This window comes from Tinamus guttatus, unplaced genomic scaffold (assembly GCF_059628265.1).
Source record: "Tinamus guttatus ecotype Peru unplaced genomic scaffold, ASM5962826v1 Tinamus_guttatus_pri_ptg000548l, whole genome shotgun sequence".
In the NCBI taxonomy this organism is placed as follows: domain Eukaryota; kingdom Metazoa; phylum Chordata; class Aves; order Tinamiformes; family Tinamidae; genus Tinamus; species Tinamus guttatus.
The window spans coordinates 1,185,777-1,199,310 of NW_028289082.1; the positions used below are offsets into that span (position 1 = coordinate 1,185,777).

Consider the following 13,534-nt stretch of genomic DNA (forward strand, 5'->3'; position numbering starts at 1 on the left):
ACACATCCACGCAGGTGAAACCAAAGCAGCATTTCTGTTATAAAAATAATACGAAAAAAAAAATTCTCAAGGTGGCAACTGCTACATACTGTGATAGAAAAGTACCAACTTATGGCAACTTTTAAAAAACAGGTTAAATGAACATCTGCCCAGAGTTAGGTCTAATAAGCAAGACGTCCATCCAAGGCTGCCCGGCCGTTTTCAATGGCTGTAGGTAGTAACCTAATATCATAATGACAGATCAAGCTGAAAAAAAATACTTTTATTTGTAATTCTTCTATTTTTGCTCTTTGTGTATTTGCCCCAAACCTCTACGATGACAGTTCCCCTTCACGAAATGACCATAGGGAACAAAAAGATCCCATATAAATTACTACCAGTTGGGTTATATTTGAAAGAGCTGCCTTTAGAAATTCATTTTTAATCAGCCTTTTCCCCAAAATTATCTATACTGACAACACTGCATTTCACATGCATCCCCCAAAATATGCAATTCCGGGAGAGATGGACAACTGTCATTATTCCTTCATTATTCCTGCTGAAAGCAAAGCGGGAAAAGCAAATATATGCCCTAGCAGCTCCTTTTAGGTTCGTCTGTTTTGCACCTTACTCCGCCACCAACTTCTCCAGTTTGGGCTCCAAAACTTTTCCCTTAAATACTCTCCAATCTCCAGCCATCTTCCTGGGAGTTATTTGCTTAAAAGGCACAACACTGTATTTGTCTTTTTTCCCCCAAATCTTCCTACCTATTTCTATTCCAGACTTGACTCTTTTCCATGTTGTCAGACTTACCATTAGGGAACAACAGGCAGCTCTGTCCTTCGACAGCAGGTACATCCAGATGGCCACCAAATATCCACAAATTTATTCTTGCATAATATTTTAGGAATCAAATATATCTTTTCTTCTAAGAATTGCAATGGAAAAAGTGTGTGTACTTATTTCTCTCTGCCAGGGTCATTAACTAGTCTATTGCAAATTTTTTTTTTTCTGTTTTCATGTATTTCACCCGGTCCCCCTACAATTTGTTCATTCAAAATTCTCCCTCTAAAAGCACCCAGATCTCTCCCCATTCTGCTCTTTCTCTTTATTTATGCATTTTTTCCATCTCCCTTATCGCTCACAAAAATGGCATGCCCATACACCTGAAGCCACCGACTTGAAATGAGCAGCCTCCCACCTCGCAAATGGAAAATTGATGCACAGAAGCAGCAGTTCATTTGCTCGAGCAGCAGCAACTCCACCTTTTAATGCAGCACTCAAAGGTTCAAGGTGCTTCCTTACACCTTGAACTACAATCGCTTCGTTTGGCTTGCAGCGAAGGCAAATTTAATGGGGCAAGTTTTAGGAGAAGAACTAGGGAGACAGGGGTGTGTGAAATGCAAACCCGTTTACAAGCCACGTTTTGGCATGCAACACAATAGATACAGATCTATAAATTGAAAATGCTAACAAATATCTGTATGCAGCAGAAGGCCTTTATCCACTGGAAAAATGCATTAAGATACTCTAACCCCAAATTGCTACTTTTGAAGAATTTTAAAGGTCTGGTATATCTCTCGTTTTCCTTTTTGTCTTCCTTGACTGGCCTTCTAAAGTTGTGAATCAAGGAAAAACACCTAATACTTCATTCCAAACTTTGGATTACCAGAATACTGCTCCTCTGTGACATGCAAGAGCCCACTTTTGGAGCCAGATGTTTTGTTGATTTATTATAAATGGGTGAAAGTACATTATGTGACAGGAAAAAGCTCTTTTTACCTGGTCCATTCTGCCTGGGAAATGACAACAACGAATTACCTAATGAATCTCCTATTTTCTGCTTTTCGTTTATTATTAAACACCCAAATGCTGGTGAATCTGTAAGAATCCATAAATAAGTGAATGCAGCTATAACTGAGAGACCAATATAAGCAGATAAGGAAGACTGTTGAAAAGAAGGAATATTTCTAATATAGAAATGGTAAGATAGCCACAGCTGAAGTAAGGGGAGACGGCAGCACATTCCAACACAAAAATGGGAAAGTTATAAAAAAGAAAGGCCTGCAAACACATGAGCGATCTGAAAGGCTAAATCTGCATGGAGTCTATGTGAGGTCCTCAAGAGCCCCTGTTGGATCAACAGGTTGATGATGTTTTCCTAGACGGACTACCCAGGATGTAGCTGTGGATGGAACCAATTCCCTTTGCTGGAGGACAGACTGGCTTTGCCTTGGCCTTAGAAAGCTTAGGGTTGGAAGGGCCCTCTAGAGATCATCTAGTCCAACCCCCTGCACACGCAGGGACACCTAGAGCACGTGGCACAGGACTGCGTCCAAGCGGGTTTGAAGATCTCCAGAGAAGGAGACTCCACAACCTCTCTGGGCAGCCTGTTCCAGTGCTCTGGCACCCTCACTGTTAAAAAAAATTTCCTTAAGTTCCTGTGGAACTTTTGGTGCTTCAGTCTGTGGCCATGACCTCTAGTCCTTTTGGTGGCCACCAGTGAAAAGAGGCCAGCACCATCCTCCTCACTGCCTCCCTTGAGGTACTTCTAGACACTGCTCAGGTCCCCTCTCAGCCTTCTCTTCTCCAGGCTGAACAGGCCCAGCTCCCTCAGCCTCTCCTCACAGGGCAGATGTTCCAGGCCCCTGATCATCCTTGTGGCCCTGCGCTGGACTCTCTCCAGCAGCTCCACATCCCTCTTGTCCTGTGGAGCCCAGAACTGGACACAATACTCCAGATGTGGCCTCACCAGGGCTGAGCAGAGGGGCAGGATCCCCTCCCTCGACCTGCTGGAGACGCTCTTCTTAATGCACCCCAGGATCCCATTGGCCTTCTTGGCCACGAGGGCAACTGCTGCCTCATGGGCAACTTGTCGTCCACCATGACATCCAAGTTGCCCATGAGGCAGCATGAGGCCTTGACCACTTCCCACACGGATTTATGATTTAGCATTTTTGCAGGTAGGATGGGCCTGGCAGGGGCTTTTGTGGAAGCTGGGAATATCCTCCAACATCTCATCCTCTCCCAGCACGCGCCCCGGGTTGAAACTGCAAAACGCACAGGTCAGTCTCCCACATTGACCAAATCTCTTCTTCTTGAGGACTAGCTTTTTTTCTGAGTGCATCAAACAGATTTTGCATTTCTAGGTTGAAATGTTTTCACCCTCTCTTTGCCTGGTGCCACTCAGAACGCTTTAGATACATGCATTATATATGTAAGTGCTACATGGAAATTTAAAAACCATTTGTACCTGTAACAGCTTATAATTTCCTTTCCGATCTCAGGAGAAAAACAGATACTTACAAAAATCAAAATGTTAGTAGCTCAGCTTCACAGATAGTTGCGACTGTCATTGAGGAAAACTATTACAGCACGCGGCACGAAAGAGCACTTTAGGTACCAGTAGTTATTTATAATGGCAGCTACTTATAGCTAACCTGGATGTATTGAAAACAGGCTTGTAATGAAGCGGATAGGTAGTGATTAGGAATAAGGACACTCGGGAAAATCAAATTACTACAAAAGAGAATTTATCTGAAATACGGCCAGGTAGCCCTCTCGCACTTGTCAGCCCATGTGTGAGGAATAAGAACACGCTCCTTGCTGCACACTAAGCAAGGGCTTTGCAGGGAATTTTTGGTAGCAGCTCATTTATTTGGCGTTCAAGATTTTCCTAAACAATGAGGTTTTTCCAAATTCAATGCTTTAAATAGGTCTGCATAGATTAGTATCGCAGAATTGCTCATCTGCATTCAGTCACCAGCCCAGAGAATAATTTTTTATTTGTACTTCTCATTTTGCACTTTTAAATTTGCATTATATTTAATAAAACTAGAATGATTTGTTTTTACAACAGCAGTACCTACTTTTGTCTGCGCACACAGAACCACACATTTAAGATACATATTTTACTATCTGTTTTTTCCTCTCCCATTCAAAAATCTTCCTTTTAATTGTGTAAATTAAATTAAATAGTTAGTAGGTCTTAATTGATGTGTGAAATGCTCAACACAAGGATGACTCCGTAATGAGGACTTCAGTCATTTAAGGAGGAATTCAGTCATTTAAATGCCAGAGAGCAATTCCGAACGGCCGCGTTTCTGCCTCACCAAATATTTGTGTCGGTGGCAACCTCGGCTGTGTCGGTGGCTACTTCTTGGCCACAGGGCCTATGTCACAAACCTGAATCAAGAGCCACATCCATCCGCTGTCCATCCGCTGCCCGACGCACCTGTTTTAACCAGGAATCAAACTCATTTGCCAACAACAGCAAAAGACACTTTTCCAAAAGCAGAAATGCTTAACTTGAGAAGAAGAGAAAGTGAAAAATAGTTATTCAGTTAATTCTACCGAGCAGGTATAGAAGTTCTAGTTATGCTCCAGAGCAATTCTACCCAAATGGCTGAATTTATGCAGGCACTAAAGGGAGAAATTTAAAAAAAAATGTAATTTCTGAAGTTTTAGGAGTACTAGGCTGGCTAGACAAACCTTTCAGCTCCTCATGATGTAACTAGAATCAAAAATAATGAAGGTCTACAACTGGGGATGGGCATTAAGCATTCAGAAATGTAACTTTCTTCAGTCTTCAGTGCTCGATCCCATTTTTATCAACTTTTTTGAAGCTACTTAAGTAAGGTCATTTCTGCATTGGGTATAATCAACAGACTGATTGTAATTGCTAAAAAGCAAAAAAGAAAAGTGTGCAGATGAAACACAATTATACCTCATTTAATTGTTCTAATCGTTTAATAGCTCAATTTCCACTTTGGAAGCTGCCCAGGTGATGCTGCTGGATGCATAAATAAAGCCACCTCGCTCTCAATTGTGAAAAAAAAATGAGCATTTTACTCCTAGGTAAACATACATTTTTATGTGAAAAAAAATAATGTCTCCATGAGAAATCAGCAAAAATCTGGCTTACGTGGAGGCAGGCAAAGGGGAAAAGGGAAATGGCACCGCAACGACCGTCTTGCAGGGCCGTCTGAAACCTCGTCCTCACCCAGCTCACAACAGGTTCAGTTTTTTTGACATTGTGAGCTGATTTAGGGCAGCTAAATTAAAAACGTACTGCCCTCGTGTCTGTTTATATGCAGCCTGCCATCTAAACACACCCCTGTCACAGTTAAAATCAGCTCTCTTGTTTTTCTGACTTCCTTTCGTTGTATTTTACCTGCCTCCTGAATGAAATTAAGCATTGCTAATCCAAGCAGGTTAATTTATTAAAAGTTGTTTCAGTGCAACGTCTTCAAAGGAGATTTCAGTTCTACTCTTTGCGCATCAGGTCAGTCTGGACGAATGCCAAAGTAGATCCATACATCCTTATTTGTGCAAGAAGGGAGATTCCCTAAGGGAAAATGTAAATGAAAGAAAGGGGGCAATATAAATAGCCCCTCCAGACTCTGTATCTTAGATGCAGTTCCTTTCTTGCTGATTAGGGGATTTCTTCACTTTTTTAAACCTAACCAGAAAAGCATCTACTGCTTCCAGCCCTTAATATTTTGTCTTTTTTTAAAGCGTTAACACAACTCTCTGAGAAAAAACGATTATAAACGTTCTGCTTCTTTCCTGGGTGTTGCCTTTATTTAATTCTTAAATACCTTCTTCAAAACCTTCTTCATAGCCATAAAAGTTGTAAAAATACAATTTAATTTTCTGAGCTATATAACTATAAACCACATTTAAAAAGGAGGAATCCAGTCCTGCCTCCGGGCTGTGGTTTCCTTAGTTTGTGAAAACAGTTGAGATTTAATTTTATGACAACGGGGTGATGGATCGCCCTCACTTCTTATCCTGGGCACCGATTACAACACACAACATCTACCAATGATCTTTGGGGCTCCTGTGTCCTTGCCTAGCTGGTTACATCATCCTGTTTACTCTGAACACTACTGACTACCAACTATCATTGGTTCATTACAGGGACCATCCTTACATACATAGGCACTGCCATGGGACACAGCCTTCAACCTCAAGCGTCACAGACTCGCTGCTTGTCCCATTCTCGTTTCCTGCGCTGACAAATCTTGAGGGTATCTCAGCCTCTTGCCACCTTCCTTTGCGTTTCCTTACACTTTTTGTATCACAATCCACATACATACCCACATCACAGTCCAAAAAAATACAGCCTGTCACCAGTCCTCTAGGAGATACTCAGTGACCCACCACTGGCATCTGGCCTGCTGGTGCAGTTGCACTGCTGGATGGCTTCACATCCCGCAGCAATGAGTCTACAACAATAACTAAGGAAGGTCTAAAGAGATAAAACAGAACCCCAGAATCCCAGAATGGTTGAGGCTGGAAGGGACCTCTAGGGATCACCCAGTGCAACCCCTGCTCCAGCAGGGACACCCAGAGCACGGGGCACAGGGGGCATCCAGGCGGGTTGGACATCTCCAGAGAAGGAGCCTCCACAGCCTCTCTGGGCAGCCTGTGCCAGGGCTCGGGCACCCTCACACCAAGGAAGTTCTTCCTCACATGGACATGGAGCTGCCTGGGGTTCAGCTTGGACCCGTTACCCCTTGTCCTGTCACTGGCCACCACCGAGAAGAGTTTGGCCCCATCAACGCAACGCAGAATTGGCTGAACTTCACTGCCTTAGGCATCTCCACATCAAGGCCACTTCCAAGCTCGATATATATCATACAAGTTTATGGTTATCAAGATGACAGCAGTGTATAGATGTAACCGTAATACTCCAAGTCCATACCTAATAAATACTAGCATGCAAAGATAAAGCAGTATCCACGACAGATTATAAACCAAAGAATGTAATGTATGCCTTTAAATTCCAATTAGGTACTTCGCCTTAAGTTCAGTTTTCCGTATTTTTTATTAAACCATCTAAGTTTTTTAAACTTCCAAAATCCGAGGTTAGTGTTACGCATCAAACAAACACAAAATGACTGACAGAAAATGACTGAAACATTCAAATGACCTTAAATCTGCTTTAGAGTAAACTAATGCAAGGTCTTTTCCTTTTCCAAGGCCTCTACCTACCTTAAAATCAGTTACAATGTGCTGCTTTTTACTGTACTTCCTTTTTTTCCTTCATGGTACCACAATACTTAGAATAAGGTTTTATGTATTTTACAGTTAGATATGCAAACAACTTAACTCACATTTTGCATAAGTTTGGAAATTCTTTTACTCTTGCAAATGGTGCATATGAACATTAACCAAAGCAAGAATAACATTTTAACTCTGTAAAATGGCAGTTAATGAGAAAAAAAAAAAAGGGGGGGGGGTAAAAAGGCACCTGTGATGCAGAGCAACTGGGTTAACTCCTGGGGCAAACACATTTTCAAGACTGCACTGAGTATGAACTCCAGGGCTGGCCATTAAATAACATTATTCCCTCAGTAAGTTCTGTCGTGCCATTTTGGGAATAACCAGCACCGAGAAAAATGCATCACAGAAACAAAACCCTCAGCAAACAAGTTACTTCTGTTAGTAGCTGCACGTTTTTACCCTGGAGTAAATGAAATGTAGCTTTTACCTCTCAAAGAAACCCAGGTAAGTTACTCTGCATTCACCGCACAGCAAAGGCAACTCTCCCTGGAGTAGTTTTTTGGCTGTAAATCCACTCCTGGCTTACACCAAGCTAACCTGTTCACGTAACCATGATGTAAACCCACTTGTATCTCCATTCCAGTTGCCCTTTGCTTTAGGACTACCACATACAGCACCCAGCAATGGGAGATGCAAACAGCTTCAGTAGCAAAGTGCAAAAGGTTTTCAACTACCACATACAGATTAAGAGGGAAAAATGAGATGTTTGCATCAATTCTGGATGCAGAATCCCCAAACCAGCTAAACATGAGGTCAACCCTATGCATTCACAAATACCACTAAGGAGAAAATGGATAGAAATCATTAGCAAAAGGAGGCTGATGTATCTGAAGATTCCTATGTGGCCCAAATAAAAAAACAGAAAATGTTCTCCAGAGGAAAATACAGCCTAGGAGGTTGCAAGTCTTGTGTTTAATCCTCATAATTGACAGGTGGATTTAAGAATGCAGATTTGGGGCATCTACACGCTACGCCCCTTTTCAAATTCACAGCGCTGTGCAGCTATTGAAGACGATGCTCCACGCCACTACCTTTCCCGAGAAATAATTATCCTCCTTTATTGCACGATTTAGAATAATTCCTCCGAGCAGCACCCGCCCACAATCCCCTGCACTGAGACCCCGCAAATTCCATTTTAAAAAAATTTCAGAGCGCGAAATCCCGCCGCCGGCGAGAGGAGCCTCCCTCCGAGGCTGCTTTGCATGCAAGGGGCTGCCCGGTGGGTGAAGCTGCGGCTCGCTTAAGCGCTGCCGTTTCCCGGCAACTCGCGCTCCGTTGCCAGGGAAAAACCCCGGGGAAGAGTATCCTTCCTCCCGGCGCGCTCGGGCCCGCCGCAGTCCTGCGGGGGACAGCTCTGCGCCGCGCCGCTGCGCGCGGCCGCCCGTGAGCAGCATGCTAAGCAGCCCGCCAGCAACTCCGGGGACTCCAGCAAGAGATTTGCTCTTTTTATCTTTTTTCTCTTTTTTTTTCACTCCTGGAGAGGGTCTGCGGAGGAATGACGTCGCCCTTTATGTTACAATGTACTTATAAGTGAGGAGGAAGCGCAGGGTTTCGCAGCAGCCGCGGTGTTAGCCCGGGAGCAGCACTGGACTGGATAGGCAGTTCCATAAACACACCGGGTATGTTGCAGATATGCAATATGTGAGCATATCTCTCATATGCATTTAATGCATTAAATGCATGGGGGTGCGTAGCTACCCTTCGTTTTGCTTCCTCACTATCGCAAGTGTGTACAAGCAGCAGCAAAAACCCTGCACATGGACTCAACCTTTGCAGCTCCTTGCGGCACCTTCCAAAAAGCACATGCAAAATGCTTAAGAAGTAATTCCTAAGTTTTGTGGGTTTTTTTTTTTTTCAGTGACGGTAGAATATTTTTAGCGATATATTTGGCTTGAAAACGATATTGTTTAGGGTTTAGTTATACCACGGAAACTGAAAAATGATCAAAAAAAATGAGAAAGAGAAAAATCCATGGCACACTAACTGTTTATAGGCACTGTTTTCAGGCAAATTCATTGCACATATACCTGTAAGGATATTGTAACCACAGATTTCACCAGCTGCCTTTCAAATAATAAAAAATTAACACAAGGGAGGTACTTGAGCAAAGAGTCGTACTCTCTTTTACCTCCTTTCTGATCTGAATCTCAACAAACCCCAGGGAAATTGTAATGAAAAGCTAATGCCAAATGTATATTTGGTCAGAATAAGCATAAAGGACAAGATCTCCCTGGCACTAGACAGCATAAAGAGGCTTTAAAAAATATCTCTTGGCCATCAACTTGAGATTTCTACAACATGCACAGTTCATAGAGAGCAGAAGATCAGACTGTGACGTTCAGTAGTGATGTCCACTAGCGTCTTCACCATAAAATGAGCCTCCCCAAAGGGGATCCCCAAGAATCCAGGTCTCTCAGTTCCTGAGGGAGTTCTACAGTCACTGGGAGATCCTGGAAAAGATGCACACACACAGTTGCTACCTGCACCACCATGGACAGGTGGGTTTATAGAATCACTGAGGTTTGAAGCAACCTCTGGAGATCATCTAGTCCAACCTCCCAACCTCTGATCAGCTAGAACAGGACAATGACTCCTTGGGTTTTGTGCATCTCCAAGGATGGAGCTCCTACAGCCTCTACGGGAAACGTGTTGCTGGGTTCAACCATCCTCACAAAATTTCACGTATCTCAATGCCCACTGCATCTTGTCCATTCATCAGGCACCACTGAGAAGATAATTATATTGATTTACATTCATTAGATACCACCACTGAACACCACATCCCAACTTAAATGAATTTAGGTTGAGCTGATTCCGCCCTCTCACGCAAAGATCACCTATCTGTATAACAGTATCAAGGCAACTAAAGCTGATTTTTTCCACTGATTTTTTTTGAATACAAAATTAACATAAAATGACGAGCGCCAGGCTATCCCAATCTCCATTCCCTTATGCTTGCTGGTTGCATCCTTCTCTAGTCTCAGCAAAAAACATTCAACACAAATTTTCCCAGAGCTCAGTTTGCCAAGTAGAAATACTAGCTCTACATATAACTACGGAACATATAATTCATACACGCTTGTGTGAATTTAATGGGAAATGCTTGTATGAATTTAATGGGAAATACATTGCCTTAGAATTAAATGAAATAGTCAAACCAAATGCAGACCAATTCGTAAAAGCATAATAAGACACAACACCAATGATTCAGAAACACTTAAGTTTACAGTCAACAATCAGCTCGAAAGGATTAACATCATCTTTTGATACACAAACAGGAAAATACTAACTAGACGCTATCAATAATAAAATCTCTAGTAAAGCTCAGGGAAGATGCTAACTAATTGATGACATTTTAAGGAAAAGATAGAAGACTGATAAAGGACTATAAAACACGCTTTGTGTTGTCAGACTACTAAAGTTCACTTCATTTCATTTCTTTCTGGTTGTAGCCTTTACATTTTATAAATAGTTGAACCAGCATTTTAATTATGATCTGAAGAACCTCAGGTACACCAGAAAACACATTACAGAGCTTTTCAGCTCACACAGAAAACTGCAGAAAGTTTCAATGATTCGGCATAAAAACATAACTAACTGATTCAAAGTATGCACTTTTTAATGGGGGCAGTTATGAAATATTGGAACAATTTATAAAATTTTGCAGTGGATTCTTGATCAAAGGACATTTTTCATCAGAGTTTTCTCCAGAAAACATGGTCTGACGCAAGTAAGGATTGATTCACAGAAATGTTGTGCTCTTTTTTATACAGAAGGTCAAATTAAAGTTCACAATGACCTCCCCCAAGTTTGTAATTATTACGCAATTAATCTATAAATAAAAATGTGAATGGTTTAATAGATTTAAATAGTTGTAAGCCTGTCTACCCACAAGGTGCATCTTGACTGCCTCAAAAAACCTGTTAATACACTACAGATACACAAGCTACTGCATATGTATATATCATATATGCAACATAAAATATGTGTAAATATACATATATAGTGTATATATATAAATATGCATGTATGGTGTTACATCAAGACTTGCACAGGAAGGTACCACCACATTGTTAGGACTCTATGACTAGTGCCCCTAGCACAATCATAAAATAAAATGGTCAGTTGAAGTTTTAACAGTCTTAAATAACACATACTTACCTACTCATAAAAACACACCAGTGTTGCAGCAGAATCGTAACTAAAATTAATTCTGAAAACCACGGTTTTACTAGGCAGGTATTAGCAATAAATAGTAGGTCATTTTACTACGTCATATTGCACCATTGTACAAAAAAAATCTCATGAAAGGAAGTTTTCAAAAATGAATGCTGCAAAGAAAGAAAACAGAAAAACGTACTCAAAGTCCTAAGACTAAGACTTACATCCTCAAGGTCCTAAGACCTAAAAAGCAGCAGCGACCAGGAGCAGTGGGACCCAGACGTGCAAAAAGGAGCAATGCAATTATCACGACATGCAGGAGGTGCAAGAGAGGCCAGCGGGGCCATGCGCAGAAGACGACAACCACCAGCTGGTGCAAACACAACCCTGGACTATCCTGTGGCCTGGCTGGCACAGCCACCTCCAGCCTGGACATTTGTCTACAGAAATGACAGCAGTAAAAGAAAGCTTGGGGAAAAAAAAGATGCGTTGATGAGTAAGCACGATAACCTTGTCATATAGACCAGAATATACAGCATCGTGCAGAAAGCGTTTGTAAACTGTGAAAATATGGGGTGGAAGAACAGCCTGCTAGACACTGGACGTTGAAACTGGAAGGCCACCCAACTCAAAAGGCAGCCATCAATCTCGTGATGTCTCGTGCGTGGCAGGTTACCCCACAGGCTGATGCTGGGGCCAGTATCGTTCAATATCTTAAACAACAGCATGAATGATGTGACGGAAAGCACGCTCAGCAAACTGCTGGTGACACTGGATTGGGGTGAGGGTGGACCAAAGAGCAGAGCTTCAGTCTCGTAGGATCTTTAAAAAGAAAATAAAGACAGGAATATGCCAGAAAGAAACGCACAAGGCTGAGCAAGAAGTGCAAATTTTGCAGCACTTCTTGCAGTTTATGCCATCAGTCATTAACTATTCTCCCACCAGCACTTAGGACCCTGATGTGTTTCATAGGTTTATATAGGAACCCTAAGGTTCATCGATTTTGAGAGTTTAGATGCCTGAAGCAAATATATGTATAAATAAACGCCTCATAAAATGGGAAAAATGATCACACATTACAAGAGCACCCACGTCACTGCAACAACTATTTAACACTGATAACACTGATCTTGGAGTGTTTCCAGTGCCCAGCGAGCCTGACAGGAGGCAGAATTCACTACTTCACTCAAAGTCGCTACTCTTTACCTGACAGCACACACTTTACCCGAAATGGAAGGGGAAATATTGAAAGAACGCTTAAAGAATTGTCGAGATTTGCTGAAGAGCTCAAAACCACTTTAAAACCTTCACTCCTAAAGCACTCAAACCATTGGGGAATTATTCATTTGCATTTTACAGGAGAACCAAGACCCAGGGAAACATGTCTTAAAATTGAAGTGTGACCCTCCATAAAAAAGAAAAATCATCACAAAAGCCACACACAGCTGAAAATAAACACGGGATTTTCTTTCTTATTTCCCTCAGCACAGCCAGGACAGCTCCAGGCAGCCAACCGCTATTCCCCGCCGCAGGGAATGGCATTGTGGAGGGAGCGAAGGGAGAAGGCGTGCTCCTCAAGCATCCTCGAGGAGGAAAAGAATGAGTTTACGGCGGAAAGAGAGCTAAAAGGAGCATCACGGCGCCCGCGCCATTGCGGCCTCCTCACGGCGCCTCAAGGGGGGAGACCCCCCTGCGCATGCGCGCACGCCGCCGCGCGCGCACGCCTCCCCCCCACGCCTCCCCCCCACCGCGCATGCGCGCCGCGCCGCAGCGCGGCAGCACCGCCTGTGGCGGGGCGGGGAGGGCGCACGCATGCGCACAGGGCCGCGCAGCGGCGCTCGCCTCCCCCTCCTCTCCCCTCCGCCGTCGCCGCCGCCGCCACCGGGACGGGCCGGGAAGGGGGAGGGCAGCGGCGGGGAGGGGGGTGCCGGTCCCTACCTGCCACCTGCATCCTCTGGCCGCGTCCGGGCAGCGCTTCTTCTCTGCGGGGCAGCCTGGAGGCCGAGTCGCCCATGGCGAAGGTGGAGCCGAGGAGCGCGCGGAGGAGGCGCCGCGGCGCGGCGGGCATCGCCCCCGAGGCGCGGGCGGCGGCGGCGGCGGCCGGGGCGGGAGCGGCCCCGCGCGCGCTGCCTGTCGGGTCGGTGGCGGGGCCGGGCGGGGGAGGGTGTCCGCGCTCAACCGTCACCTGCCCCGGCGCCAACCGGGCCGAACGGGGCCGAACCGGCCCCCGCCGTCTCCGTGCGACCGTTACCGCGTTATCCCCGGGGCCTCGGCAGCCTTCTGCCCGGTCCGCTTTATTGATTTATGTGTTTTTCCCCCTGCC

At 44.0% G+C, this 13,534-nt stretch overlaps 1 protein-coding gene across 1 annotated transcript in view; it reads right to left on the reverse strand.

Annotated features, from left to right (window-relative positions):
* Positions 1–13,314, reverse strand: part of MSRA (methionine sulfoxide reductase A) — a 233,518-nt gene extending 220,204 nt beyond the window's left edge. The window contains exon 1 of the mRNA XM_088534350.1: positions 13,150–13,314. Within this exon, the coding sequence (XP_088390476.1) occupies positions 13,150–13,279 (130 nt within the window). The 5' untranslated portion in view covers positions 13,280–13,314. The remainder of the gene's footprint in view (positions 1–13,149) is intronic.
* Between the last annotated feature and the right edge of the window lie 220 nt (positions 13,315–13,534).